The 13691-nt window shown below is 41.4% G+C and overlaps 1 protein-coding gene across 3 annotated transcripts in view; it reads right to left on the reverse strand.

Moving 5' to 3' along the window:
• COL9A1 (collagen type IX alpha 1 chain) overlaps positions 1-13691 on the reverse strand; it is a 77557-nt gene that overhangs the window by 9762 nt on the left and 54104 nt on the right. For all 3 annotated transcript variants that reach the window (XM_075497297.1, XM_075497299.1, XM_075497298.1), the window contains 2 exons: positions 1441-1476; positions 1289-1333 (listed from right to left, as the gene is read on the reverse strand). In XM_075497297.1, the coding sequence (XP_075353412.1) occupies positions 1289-1333; positions 1441-1476 (81 nt within the window). The remainder of the gene's footprint in view (positions 1-1288; positions 1334-1440; positions 1477-13691) is intronic.

The raw sequence follows: 13691 nt of genomic DNA on the forward strand, positions 1-13691 counted from the left end.
CTGTGAAGAAGCCAAACCCCTAGAAGTTCCTGTTTCCAGCAACCTCACTCCTGGCTTCAACAACCCCAAGATTCCCCTATTGCTTGACTAAGAATAGCAGTCCCACTATTCAGAAGTTTTTAGTTTTCCCTTTGAATTGGAGAAAAAAAAAAAGTTGCAAAATCTTGTAATCACCTATGAAATAGATTAACTCTTCTTCTTTGGTGTTTTTGTATTACTCCTGGAGAGCTTTCTGAAAATTGTGTTTTCCCAGTTCCTAAATGTCATTGGTGAAATAATTGGTTTCTAAAGGTCAGAAAGGCCACTTTGTCTCTTAATGAATATGCCATAAGTGAAACAGAAATAACAACTGTTATTGGTTTAAAAATAGACCAACTGGCAGCACACTTAAACAATCCATAGTATTGCTTCCTGCGAATCTGTATAGTGGTGCTAAAGCTGCATTACTGGACACCTAGCTCACTAGGGCTGTTAATTAACTTTAAAAGCCTTTCAGAATTACAGAGCGTAGGAAAAAAAGTGCTCATTTCCAGCACACAACCTGGCTACCGTTTTTTTAAATGCGGAGAGTTTACTTCCTTTTGAAAGATCAAGTTCTGGCTTTGCTGGATGGGGCCCCATAGGAGCAGCTGGACTAGCACATTTGTCTTTCTGCAGGAAAAAAATCCTCTTTACCCAAGGGCACATGACCCAAGCATTACCCATGTGAATTCACAACATGCCACACTCCTGCAGTGTATATATACCTTCCTCCAGCAATATCAGAGTGCCACAGCCTCTTCCCAGACCATTCTCGCTCTCCCTAACAGCCAGTTGCTATATCTTATTTCCAAAGATAAAGGCAATACAAAAATTTCCAAGTCTGATTTACTAAGGATATTTATTATCTGTGCTTCTGTTTCACCTGAATTAAACTACTTCCTCATCCTCACTGCCTCAAACACCAAGAATTTATGTGTATGTGCATATATATATATTTATATATAAATGCTTAGTGTATCTGTACATATGTATCTATACACACAGACCCCCCCCGCCCCCCTTCAAGGCAGCCTGTACTGTATTATACACATAATAGAATATGCGTATTTCAGAGTGCTTTCAAAACAGCAGGAATGGCGTGACCAGGCTAATAGAACTGCTGTGCTCTGCAATGCCCAGTTAGTAGAAAACTGAAATGTGACTTTCAATGATCAAACCATAAGCTTGAAGCACTCCAACAATACTTTAAAGTTTTCATTTATGACAACAAAATATTAGATCAAGTGAAGAGAAAATAATGCCTTACTAAGTCACCCTTTTCTCCTCCATCTCCTTCTGCTCCAGGTGCACCCTATATCAAAAACAGACATACTGTCAGCCTTCAGATTTAGTCAACATAATGCACTGCAGCATCTGGTAGTGTGACTTGAAAGTACCATGATCTCCAACATGACTTACTTGTTCACCCTTAGGTCCTGGTTCACCCACTGAACCCTAAAAGGTTAAGGTAAAAAAAAAAAGAATTAAAAAAAAAAAAGGAAAAAAAATCAGAATTTGAAACTGCAGGTTCAAAAGCATACTAAAGTATCTTCGATCCTCCCTACCATCTAGCATTAATGCAAGAGACCTTTAAAACTGCAAATTTTTAAGAATGACAATGAAAGAACTTAAATCTTATTATATAATTAAGGTGACAGACTGAAGGCAAATAATAGCATGGAACATATAATCCACTGCCACAGTGGATGGTACAGATTCTGACTGACAAACAGTAGTTCGCCCCTTTACAGGGCAGATGCTCTTGCAGCTGCTACAACTCTGCTCTGCAAATTGGTTAGAAGTTACACAAGTAAAAAATCCAGTAAGTGTATTACTTTTTCTAGCCCTATTAAGTATTCTGTATTGCTGTAGGCCGTACCAGCCCTGCTAATGTGCGATAAGCACACTGAGACATCCACAAGTTCAGTCACAATCTTGTCTTGCTTGCCATTTAATACTTGATGTTTTTTAGCAGAACTGTCTCTAGAATTTTGATCATTACAGTCAAAGCTGAATGGCTTGTATCTTAAAGTTGATATTCCTTTTTTTAAAAAAATAATATTATTCTGTTTCATCTTAGAATCCTGTAACAAAATATACATGTGTGGATAGGCAGGAACCAAAGAGAAATAAATTAATGACCTGATTCATTTCAAACACATATAATTTGTTTCTATAGTAAAAGTATTCCATTTGTAGAAGTGTATTATTTAAGAAAAAATCTTAGTATTTGTGTTTTGTTAGAAAACCAATCACACCATCCTTCAATGTTCTTTGCAGTCTGTGCACATTCAAACATATACATTCCAAAAGAACTTTAACTGTGCATAAAAAAAATTTTCTAAAATAGATGGAGATACAGCATTTTCTCTCCCATTTCAGAGATCCATTTAATTCACATAAGATACAGGCACACAAACCGCTGTAACATCTACAATTTAATGAATTCAGATTTGTTCTCATGCTCCTGAGGACGAAGAGCCAATACTAAATTGTCAACAAAGCTAAGCAGTGGAAATCACAGACCTATTCAACATTCCGGCTTTGTCAAACAACACTGAAACTATTTTGTCTGAAGTGTTCTCAAAATTGTGCCTTATTAAGGTTTTCCAATTACTCACATAAAAAGACATTGATTTCCCACCTAACATCATTTTGGGGGTTCTTTTCTCCACTTACTCTTCTTCAGAGCAACAAAACTGCCAACAGATAAGGTTGAGACGGGAGAAGCTTTTGCTTTTGTGAAACTTGGTCTGTAATATTTATATTAGCAAACATAAAAATCACAGCTGAAACTATCTGAATCTATTGTACATTGAACCCCAAAATTTCAATGGAGACAACAGGGTAACATGTCAAAATATGAAAATATCCACTTTTTTGATATACTACTTATCTATTTGTAAACATCCCTCTCAAACCATGCCCAGGAATTGTTTGAAAAACTGCCAGTCAGCATCAGCCAAAACTGTATTAGGGGCTACACTAACTATTTAACAGTATAAAGGACTGTGTTCCAGTGCCAAGGTCAGGGTCTTGGCCTGCTTCTGTTTAATTTACTAACAGACAGAACCAGAGTGTCTGAAAACAATTCAAAATGCATGAATCGGAAACAGTATAAGTGGTAAATTGTAGAATCACAGAATCGTTTAGGTTGGAAAAGACCTTTAAGATCATCAAGTCCAACCATTAACCTAGTACTGCCAAGTCCACCACTAAACCATGTCCTTAAGCACCACATCCAAACATCTTTTAAATACCTCCAGGGATGGTGACTCAACCACTTCCCTGGGCAGCCTCTTCCAATGCTTGACAACCCTTCTGGTGAAGAAAGTTTTCCTAATAGCCAATCTAAACTTCCCCTGGTGCAACTTGAAGCCATTTCCTCTTGTGCTATGGCTTGTTACTTGGGAGAAGAGACTGACACCGGCCTCACTACAACCTCCTTTCAGGTACTTGTAGAGAGCGATAAGGTCTCCCCTCAGCCTCCTTTTCTCCAGGCTAAACAACCCCAGTTCCCTCAGCCGCTCCTCATAAGACACATGCTCTAGACCCTTCACCAGCTTCGTTGCCCTTCTCTGGACATGCTCCAGCACCTCAATGTCTCTCTTGTAGTGAGGGGCCCAAAACTGAACACAGTATTCGAGGTGTGGCCTCACCAGTGCTGAGTACAGGGGCATGATCACTTCCCTAGTCCTGCTGACCACACTATTCCTGGTGCAAGCCAGGATCCTGTTGGCTTTCTTGGCCACCTGGGCACACTGCCGGCTCATATTCAGCCAGCTGTCGACCAACACTCCCAGGTCCTTTTCTGCCAGGCAGCTTTCCAGCCACATGAATGCTGGGGTTTAGCCATTCTCCATAACGTATCTGCATAACTACTCTGTAAGATTCACTGAAGCATGATCCATCGTTGTAACGCTGTTTTGTATTGCTATCTCTGCTATAATATATCAGACGTGTAATGGATGCACTTGACTCCTTGACCAAGCTAGAGGCAGTCTGGTTCAGGCTCCAAAGGAGGAAAAGGCCTAGGCCATAACCAGGCCAACAACTTCTCTACTTCCAATCTGTTCTCTGAAAACCCACACAGGAACAGGGTAACATGGTGAGCACTGATGCATACAGGCTTGGAAACTGGAACACCAACCATGCAATTAACACATGAATAGCAGGTGGTTCTTCCAAGACTCATTTGTCAAGAACAAAGAAAGTTGTGGGTACAAGGAGTCTCGTGCCTACCTTTTCCATCGCACATAATTTGACTATGAGCCAACTGCTTTATTCCATAAATATGACAGCCTGAGTGAGCCTTTTTTGAGCTCTCCCTGCTAAGCAGTTGGCTGCGTGGCAGTGATCTCCTCTTGAGCTGGGAAACCTCTCAAGGTTACTCCTTGAGGCCAAGAGACCCCTCACCAACCGCAGATCTTTGGTAAGTGACCAATATCATGCATAACCTTGCATTACAGTGTACTAAGATTTTGTGTTGGTAACTTTGAATCATTATTATATCCTCTGCAGTAAGTAACAGAGTGAATCTTGCCATCAAACTTTGTTAAGTCTCACATTTACAATATCTTACTTCAATAAAACCACTTTTGCTGATACCTTTGGTGGTAGTTCTTTAAGCAGTCTAAGTCTTACCTGCGACAACTTGGCATAGTCAGCAGGATGGCAAGTAGTATCACTGATTAGTTACGGAGGCACAGAATAAGTCCGAGTCCCAGATTCTCAGAAGAATGGGCTCACAAACATTGGCATGACTGGGGTGCCACCGAAGGACAACTAAAATTAGCAGGAGGAAATACTAAAGATGGTAAAGGAAAGGGAATTACTTGTAAGATGTTAGGCACCTGCCTAGAAGCCGCCTGTCAGTATAGGAAAGATAATAATAGAGAAAAGTAAGATCTAAGAGATGAAATAGAAGGCAGGAAGGCAGCTGAGTTATTACTGTCCTTACAAATCAAGCAGCTACAGATGCAGTTACAGGAAGAAAAGGAGAAAAAACAAAAGTTGGAAGAAAAGGTCGAGATGATGCTCATACAGGCTCCACATCTCCCTGACCCCATGCAAACTAGGAAACTAATAGTGTCCCCAGAAGATTGGGATGGTGATATTTGGGGTGAACTTGATGACTACAATGAGGGAAATGATGCCCTCCCTGTTCCCCTCAGAACCCCCTGAATATGAGGCTTGACCCATCACTAAAACAGAACACTCTGACGGACCTCAGGATGGTGCTCCATGATATACTACACGAACCACTCCCTGGGATCCAATGCAATTGGCAAACTTAACAAGAGAAATACTGCAGAAAGCCAGGTGAAACGGAATATTCACGGTGTATCTGCCTGAGCATTGGTGGCTGAATAATGTTAGGTGGAGATGAAGCAAATGGTTATTGGGGTCTGGGAGTTTTCTTAAACCTAGGACCCAACCCGGCAAATGAATCCCATTCTATCACCCATAGGGTGGCGTATTGGGCTGGGGGAATAGGTGCCTTGGAACAAGGTGAATCTTCTATAATTCCCATCTGTTCCCTAAGCAAGCTGTCCACTGCTGTCACAAAAGCCACTTGCATACAAGCTGTGCACACACAGGGAAAAGCTGGTGATAACCCAATATCCACCACAGTAGATTATGGAATATTAAATCCACTAAATGAAGGAGGCACTTACATTTTGATTCCAGTTGGTCCTTGACAACAACTGGTGAAATTCCTAATAGATACGGGAGCACAAATTTCAATACTAACACAACAGGATGCCGAGAAACCGGGTGTGCAACCCAGACAGCAAAGAGTTAAAGTCACCAGGGTAAACAAAGCAAGTGTTATATGCCAAACCACACAAATTAATTTATGGCTCCAGGCAGAAGCCCATGTGGTCTACTGACTTTGCAGTTAAAAAGCACAATGAAAATATTTTGGGTTTCAATATTTTGACCAGACCAAACTGGCACTTGCCAGACGTGGTGCTTCAGTACCGATCCCAACCCTGGTAGAAATTGGGAGGCTACAGTAGCATACTCCGCCCAGCCCCTGCACTCCCCGATTTGAAAATTACCAATGTACCACAGAATCCGATTTCTGCTATGGCACGAAATGGAATTTCTGACATAATAGCAGTCTTGGAAAACAGCACACTATTTCTAGAACCCACTCCCCATACAATTCACCCATCCGGCCAGTCCGAAAGCCAGATGGGAGATGGTGCCTGACAATAGATTATGGGCACCTAAACACCAACACAGCTCTGCTAACGACTGCAGTACCCAATATTGCAACTTTAACAGCCACGCTACAAGCAGCGGTACAGTCATGGATAGTGGTACAAGATGTGAAAGATATGTTCTTTATGGTCCCCATGCAGGAGGAAGATAAAGAGAAATTTGCTTTTACTTGGGAAGGTATACAATATACCTTTAACAGATTCCCACAGGTCTATAAACATTCACCTCCTATGATTGGTCATGCTGCACTTGCTGAACTTTTACAGACAGTCTCACTTCCTCAGGATGTGAAACCGTACCAATATATAGATGATATCCTGACTGGAGAGGCTTCCCCTGAAAGAGTGGGGGAAGCAGCAGCAGCAGCGTGGCAAGCACTACACAAAGCAGAAGTTGAGGTTCCACCTGAAAAATGTCAAGGACCAAGTAGAGAAGTAAAATTTTAACGTACCTGGTGGATTGCATATAGTGCAGCAATTCCACCAGACACCCTAAGTAAAATGGAACAATTGCAGAAGCCGCAATCTAAGAAAGAAATACAACAGGGTACTTATGGGTACTTTAGGGTACTGGAGGAAACGTGTACCTGGATTTTATGTCATTGCTGACCCATTGTACTCACTTTTACAAAAAGGAAAACTGTGGAAATGGAAGCCAGAACATGAAGAGGCAGTCAAAACCCTAATACAGGAATTAAAGACACATCAGCCACTGGGGCCAGTACACCCTCATGACCCTACTGTAGTCTAACAGCGTAGTCTAACAGGAGCTGGTGGAAGGCCAAGGCTTACGTAAAGCTGATAAGGGGGATTCAGGCTGGAAAGCAGAACGTCTAATCAAGAATTACTGTCCTTGGGAGAAAAGCACATCCTGGAGAAATATGTAAGCAAATTAAGATGTTTTGGGAACAATCTGAAACTACTAGTAGAAGTGTGATAAGAAGCACCCTCACATGAACTATCCTCATTATAATACTAAAAGTCACACCCCTTGAGCTGGAGACGCCAGCCCAAGCAGAGACCCCTCGCCTTTGAGTGTGCGCAGAATATTCAAGTAGCACTGTAGCTTTAAGTTGAAATAAGAGAAATGTAGACCAATAGAAAACTGCTTTGTGTAATTACTTATGCATATGCATAACTAGACTGTATAAATACTGTACCTGTATGGTCAAACTTTGTGCTAGCTTTGTGGAGCTACCACCTAGCACCCGTCTCGGCGCAGACGTGAAATAAAAATACCTCTGCCCTGTGTGTATATTGGCATCTCGCACACCGGGTAAATGACCTCACACTTGTGGGATAACACTATTATAGCAGAATGGGGTTTAGCAGAACATGGCACTTACTGCAATCTATTCCAAGCTGGCAGAACAGGCCAAAAAGGCCTTTAATGTTTAGCTCAACCACATTTTAACAGACAGAACAGATATTCCCAGTAGGAAAAGGGACTTTTGTCTTCAGTCCAAGCAGTTAAACAAGTTGAGAAAATACACCAAGGACAACCTTTGCAGCCTAGAGGGCCATTTAATTTGCCAGAAACAGTTCTGAAGGAACTGCTCCCCCAGAAAGAATTGCACAGAAACCCACTAGCAGGAAATGGTATGCCTACCTGATGGGAGTAACAGATGAAATGCAATTGACAGAAGGACATACAAAAATTTCCACATTACAAATGCCTATAAACACAAAGACCCATTAGCACTAAACCAGCCATTTAAACCTTCACCAGTTCTAAATGCACCTTCCCTCACTGAGAGGACACTGAGAAGACATTTGGTTTACTGATGCCTCAGCAAAGAGGGTAAAGGGTGGTCCAGAGATGGTGGTCTGAGGCCACTGCATTAAACATTACCACTGGCAAACAAGTAATAGAAGAAGGTGAAGGTAGTGCACAAGTAGAATTAAGGGCAGTTGTTTGAGCAGCACAAAATGGAGCAAAAGTAATCTATGTTGACTCCTATGCTGTGTGGGCAGGTGCCACGCATTGGCTTTGTCAACGGGAAGCCCTAAATGGGGAAGTAAATAGATCTCCAGTTTGGAGAACTGAAGATTGGCAATTAATATTAGATATAGCAAGACAAGCACCATTTAAACTAGGATGGGTAAAAGCCCATGTAAAAAATAGCCAGCCAACCAAAAACAATGTTGGTTCCACAAAATGGAACCAACAAGTAGATGAATTAGCCAGAACTAGGGGAATAAAAACAGGAGACACGCCAAATCCCAAATGGTACTGACCAGGAGAATGGTTGCATCAGAAATTATGCCACACAGCCTGAGAAGCACGTTATTTTGCAGCTCAAAGCTGAGGTTGGTCCCTAGACAGGAAAACATGTGAAATCATTCTTACAGAATGCCCTCAATGTAAATTGAAATTGCAAACAGATCACCCTGCTAAAGCACCACCCCTACACCTCAATAAAGGAGAAACCCTATGGTCAATGAGGCAAATTGATGACATTGGACCCTTTAAACCCTCCCCGGGATATTGGTACAGCCTCACGGGAGTAGAATTTGCCTCAGGCCTAACTATGGCAACTAAATGTCGGAAGGCTAATGGTCAGAACACCATCGGGGGATTATCCTCTTGGTTTTCAGGGCTACCAGCCCCTGATGTCATCCAAAGTGACAATGGCTCACATTTCTCCAGCAAGGAAGTGCAGGAGTGGGCAAAGCAGAAAAACATTCAATGGGTATTCCATACCCTCTACTATCCCCAATCAAACGGGATAGTAGAAAGAGAAAATGGTCTATTAAAAAGGAGTCTTAAACCACACAAGCCCCACTGGGATACTAGATTGCCTAAAGTGATTCACCAATTGAATTACCGATACAGGCTAACAGGGAGCCCAGTCATTCGTGCATTCTTTCTGTCAGCACCTTAGGGAGCACCTGCATCAGGTGTAAAAATGTACCCCATTGCCCTTCGACCGGGGCAACCCACTATGGTAGATTTACCACAAATTGGCACTGTCCCAGTAACACTAACAAAACCCTGTGGCCCTTTGGCCTGGGAAGCAGAAGACAGCAATGGAGCTAAGCATCGTATTAGGACTAGGCGGATACACCCTAGCCACTAACTAGAAGGGGTAACCAGTCCAGAAAAATCCTGCTGAGACTTGTATTGTTTTTTCTTTTCAGGAACAATACCAGGAATGATACCGGCACACCTCCGCTGGAGATTGCGCAAACCATCGGAGGATTGCTCATCCTTCTCACAGGAGTAATCATCGCCAGCATGGACCAAATTCAGTTCCCACATCCAACATCCAACCCAATGCATGGGATGGAAACCTCTTTTGTTTATGCTAATCAATACGGTAACTATAGTACATTCTGTGCCATATATGTTTAAAATTGATGGGAATACAGGAATAATGGGAAAACCACGACAAAATCTAACACTGACAGTCACTGGTAATCACACCATGGTAAAAGCAAGTAAAAGTCACCTTATTTCTGCTACACCAGGTGACAAAATCTCTGTTGAATGTAATGTAACAAATTATTCAAAGGGTAATACCTACGTGGTCATCAAAAGGACAAACCAAACTCAATCAAAAGGCAGAGCAAACTGTTTCTCACGCCCCAATTGTATAACTAGTTTCCTCTTCAATGACACAACTATAGAAGCAGTATGCCTGTGGACAGATACAGGGAAAGATAACAGAAATGGACTATCTTTAAAGGTCACGTTAACACCTATTCCTAGCCCTCACACTACACCAACAGCTGCCCCTACTGCCTATTAACCTACTCTCTATTTTATTACTCCCACAACCAACCAAACTACACATCCACTGATTTCTGAAATTGGACCCTATGCTATTAAATATACAGGCCAGCAACAAGTGCTATTTAATCCATCATGGTCCCTCAAATGAGTGGAACTCTCAATGCAGATTAATATCTCTTCAGTTAAACCTACCTGCTCACTATTCCTAAATACATCCTATACAGGATGGTTAGCATGGTTGCACAGGCGAACCCTCACCTCTCCGAAACGAACAAGGAGAGATGTGACTGGCATTCTGGGAACAGGATTAGGAGTATTAAACAGCATAGATGCTGAAGTTCTAGCAAACAAATTAAGCTCGGCAACAAGTGATTTGAGTAAACTAGAACACCCATTTCGATCTTCTTTGCTGGCACTGGGAACTAGTCAATGGCTCTTACCTGATATATTGCCTAAATGGGAAAGAATTAATGAGAAGGACCACCAACTAATTGTAGACGCATTTGCATTGCCCAGAATAACGTCTCTCTAGCTCTTAGCTGTCTCCAAGCTCAGTGATGGGTGCAATCTACTGTACCAGCAATTATAAGGAAAGGCGATGAGGGCACCTTGCCCATTGAGATTCAGAAGGTAATTTGGGAAAACGCAACTCAATTTGAAAAGGATTTCCAATCTTGGTGGTATCTAGTCAATCTCACTTATGACCCCACTGACAGTAAAGCCACAGCTTTTGTTTTAACAATATGCAACGCTTCAGTATATACCATATACCCAATCATTGAGCTGGGATTAAATCACAATGGAACTGTACCCTACCCTTTAGAGTAAGGGCCCAACAAAATGGGAACAAATGGCAAACTGTTGATGTTGACACGTGTTGTACAGGAACAACAAGGATTTATCTGTGAAAGTAATACCATTAAGGCCTAAGACATTTGTCTTGACACTGAACAAAATGTTTGTCATTCATATTCAGCTCCTGTCACATCCCACCAATTCTTACAATCTAACTATACATTGTATGAAGATTTATTACCTACCCCCACTGGAATGAATCTCACACTGGTAAGAAAAGTGTTGCAACATGATGACCTGTGTCAATTGCTAAAATGAATTCAAAACAACAGACAAAGAACCCTGATTACCATCTATCATGATGCAATGAAGATACACCACGTCCTAGAAAGAGTGAAGAAAGATGGAGAACATCACTGGTGGGAAACTCTCCTTGGATGCTCACCAACATCAACTGGAGCTTTGAATTTGATTTTATATCCAGTTGTAGTTTTGTTAGTTCTGACTTTATTGTGTTTATTGCTCACAATCATTCTGCATATCAAAGTTTGGGGAATAATGAAACAAATTGTGTTAATCCAACATGTAAAACATATGCAATCAACTGATTCTGTATGTGCAACGGTATATAATTAGCATTAATTGTAACGCTTAAGCTAAGGAACTCATCAGGAAATTGTACTCTTACCACTGACCTGCAGTATGCCACATATTTATGACATAGAGGCAAGAGGTAACTGTACTACCACCATATGAGTCAATAAAGTGGATTGACTGTAGTCACGGGGTGGAGTGTGATGGATGCATTCAACTCCTTGACCAAGCTAGAGGCAGTCTGGTTCAGGCTCCAAAGGAGGAAAAGGCCTAGGCCATAACCAGGCCAACAACTTCTCTACTTCCAATCTGTTCTCTGAAAACCCACACAGGAACAGGGTAACATGGTGAGCACTGATGCATACAGGCTTGGAAACTGGAACACCAACCATGCAATTAACACATGAATAGCAGGTGGTTCTTCCAAGACTCATTTGTCAAGAACAAAGAAAGTTGTGGGTACAAGGAGTCTCGTGCCTACCTTTTCCATCGCACATAATTTGACTATGAGCCAACTGCTTTATTCCATAAATATGACAGCCTGAGTGAGCCTTTTTTGAGCTCTCCCTGCTAAGCAGTTGGCTGCATGGCGGTGATCTCCTCTTGAGCTGGGATGCCTCTCAAGGTTACTCCTTGAGGCCAAGAGACCCCTCACCAACCGCAGATCTTTGGTAAGTGACCAATATCATGCATAACCTTGCATTACAGTGTACTAAGATTTTGTGTTGGTAACCTTGAATCATTATTATATCCTCTGCAGTAAGTAACAGAGTGAATCTTGCCATCAAACTTTGTTAAGTCTCACATTTACATCTTACTTCAATAAAACCACTTTTGCTGATATCTTTGGCGGCGGTTCTTTAAGCAGTCAAAATCGCCTGCATGTGACAATGTGCCAGCAGATAGTACCCAATATCTAACAGCTTTGGGATCAAGAATGACTACTGAACTATGTTTTTTTGTGAATTCTACTTGGCTTCTGGTTGCTCTTTACATCAACTCTTATCATTCATATAAGGGCTTCACAACAGAATTTTATAGGAACCCTGTGTACAAAACCATGAAGTTTTGAAATCAGGAAGGGAAGAAAGGTTACTTCAGTGTGGAACTTATTGATACCAGTGGTTGACCCAAAGACTAGGGTTAACAGGCTACAACAATACCTATTGCCAAACCCTGACAAGGATGTTCGGCTCTGGATAAGACAGATGCAGTTGCAAGTTGAACAGGGTAGAGAAAGGACAGACTGGCACAATGCTCTCCAGGCTTTTGACCCAGAATACATAGTGCAGATCAGTGCTACTGGCAAAGCTGCAGCCATGTTAAGCCTGCCCCAGAAAATTCACTCCAGCCTCTATGTGACTGAAGAAAAAAAATTAATCAAGGATACAAGTGGATCCAGTTGACGCTTGTCTCAAAACAGGAAAGCTAAAAAGCAATTGCAGGATGAGATAATTGCTAGCATAGCTTTTGGGACTTTAAGGTATTTGCACAGGGCATTAAACTGACCTTAGGATTTAAAAAAAGTTCCAGGCATAAGATATTGTCATCTGCCAGTTATATAAACAGAAACCTCCTGGGTGTAGCCTGAATCTCACTGGGTCTGTTTACAGCATCTACATTCTGCTCTTATCCTAGAGGTCCAGATGCTTTCTACAGTAAAAGAAAAATCAGGCATCTTCGGAGGAAGATTGTCAGCACTGCAACAAATACTAGTTATTTTCCTTCCAGATTTGCTTCCTCAGGTACCTTCAATCTCCATCTGGAGAAGCCGAAAGTATGAATCACTACCAATCTAATAAAAAGAGCCTGCTTTATGTCAATACTTACATTTGACTAGAAACATATGTTCCTGATCTCAGCATTAAAAAAAAACCAAACAAGCAAACAAAACCAAACACATGAAGAAATACCTCAACAACAAAGACTGTGTTAGAAACTTGTTTTTAAGTACCTGAGCAGCTTTTAAAAACTGCCAAAACCAACTGTAAGCCCTATCTAGCCACCCTACGATGTATACTGGGAGCATACCAGAGGCAGGATTCCTCTGTTCAACTAAAGATATCTACAGCAGTGATGCCTATGTCTCAGTAACAGTTCTATACTTCCTTGATTGTCAGTGGAAAGTAATAGGCACTTCAAAAGTGCAATTCATTTAATACTAAAGTAGATGTCTCAAGTAAGAATGATGAAACACAGTGTAGAAATTACTATTTCTATAACAAAGATGTCCAAAGTTTGGTGAGTGAATTCCATCCTCTGTAGCCTCCTATAAGCAAGAGAAGATAAGGAACTTTTTTTTTTTTTTTAATGTA

Source organism: Mycteria americana, chromosome 3 (genome assembly GCF_035582795.1).
Source record: "Mycteria americana isolate JAX WOST 10 ecotype Jacksonville Zoo and Gardens chromosome 3, USCA_MyAme_1.0, whole genome shotgun sequence".
NCBI lineage: Eukaryota > Metazoa > Chordata > Aves > Ciconiiformes > Ciconiidae > Mycteria > Mycteria americana.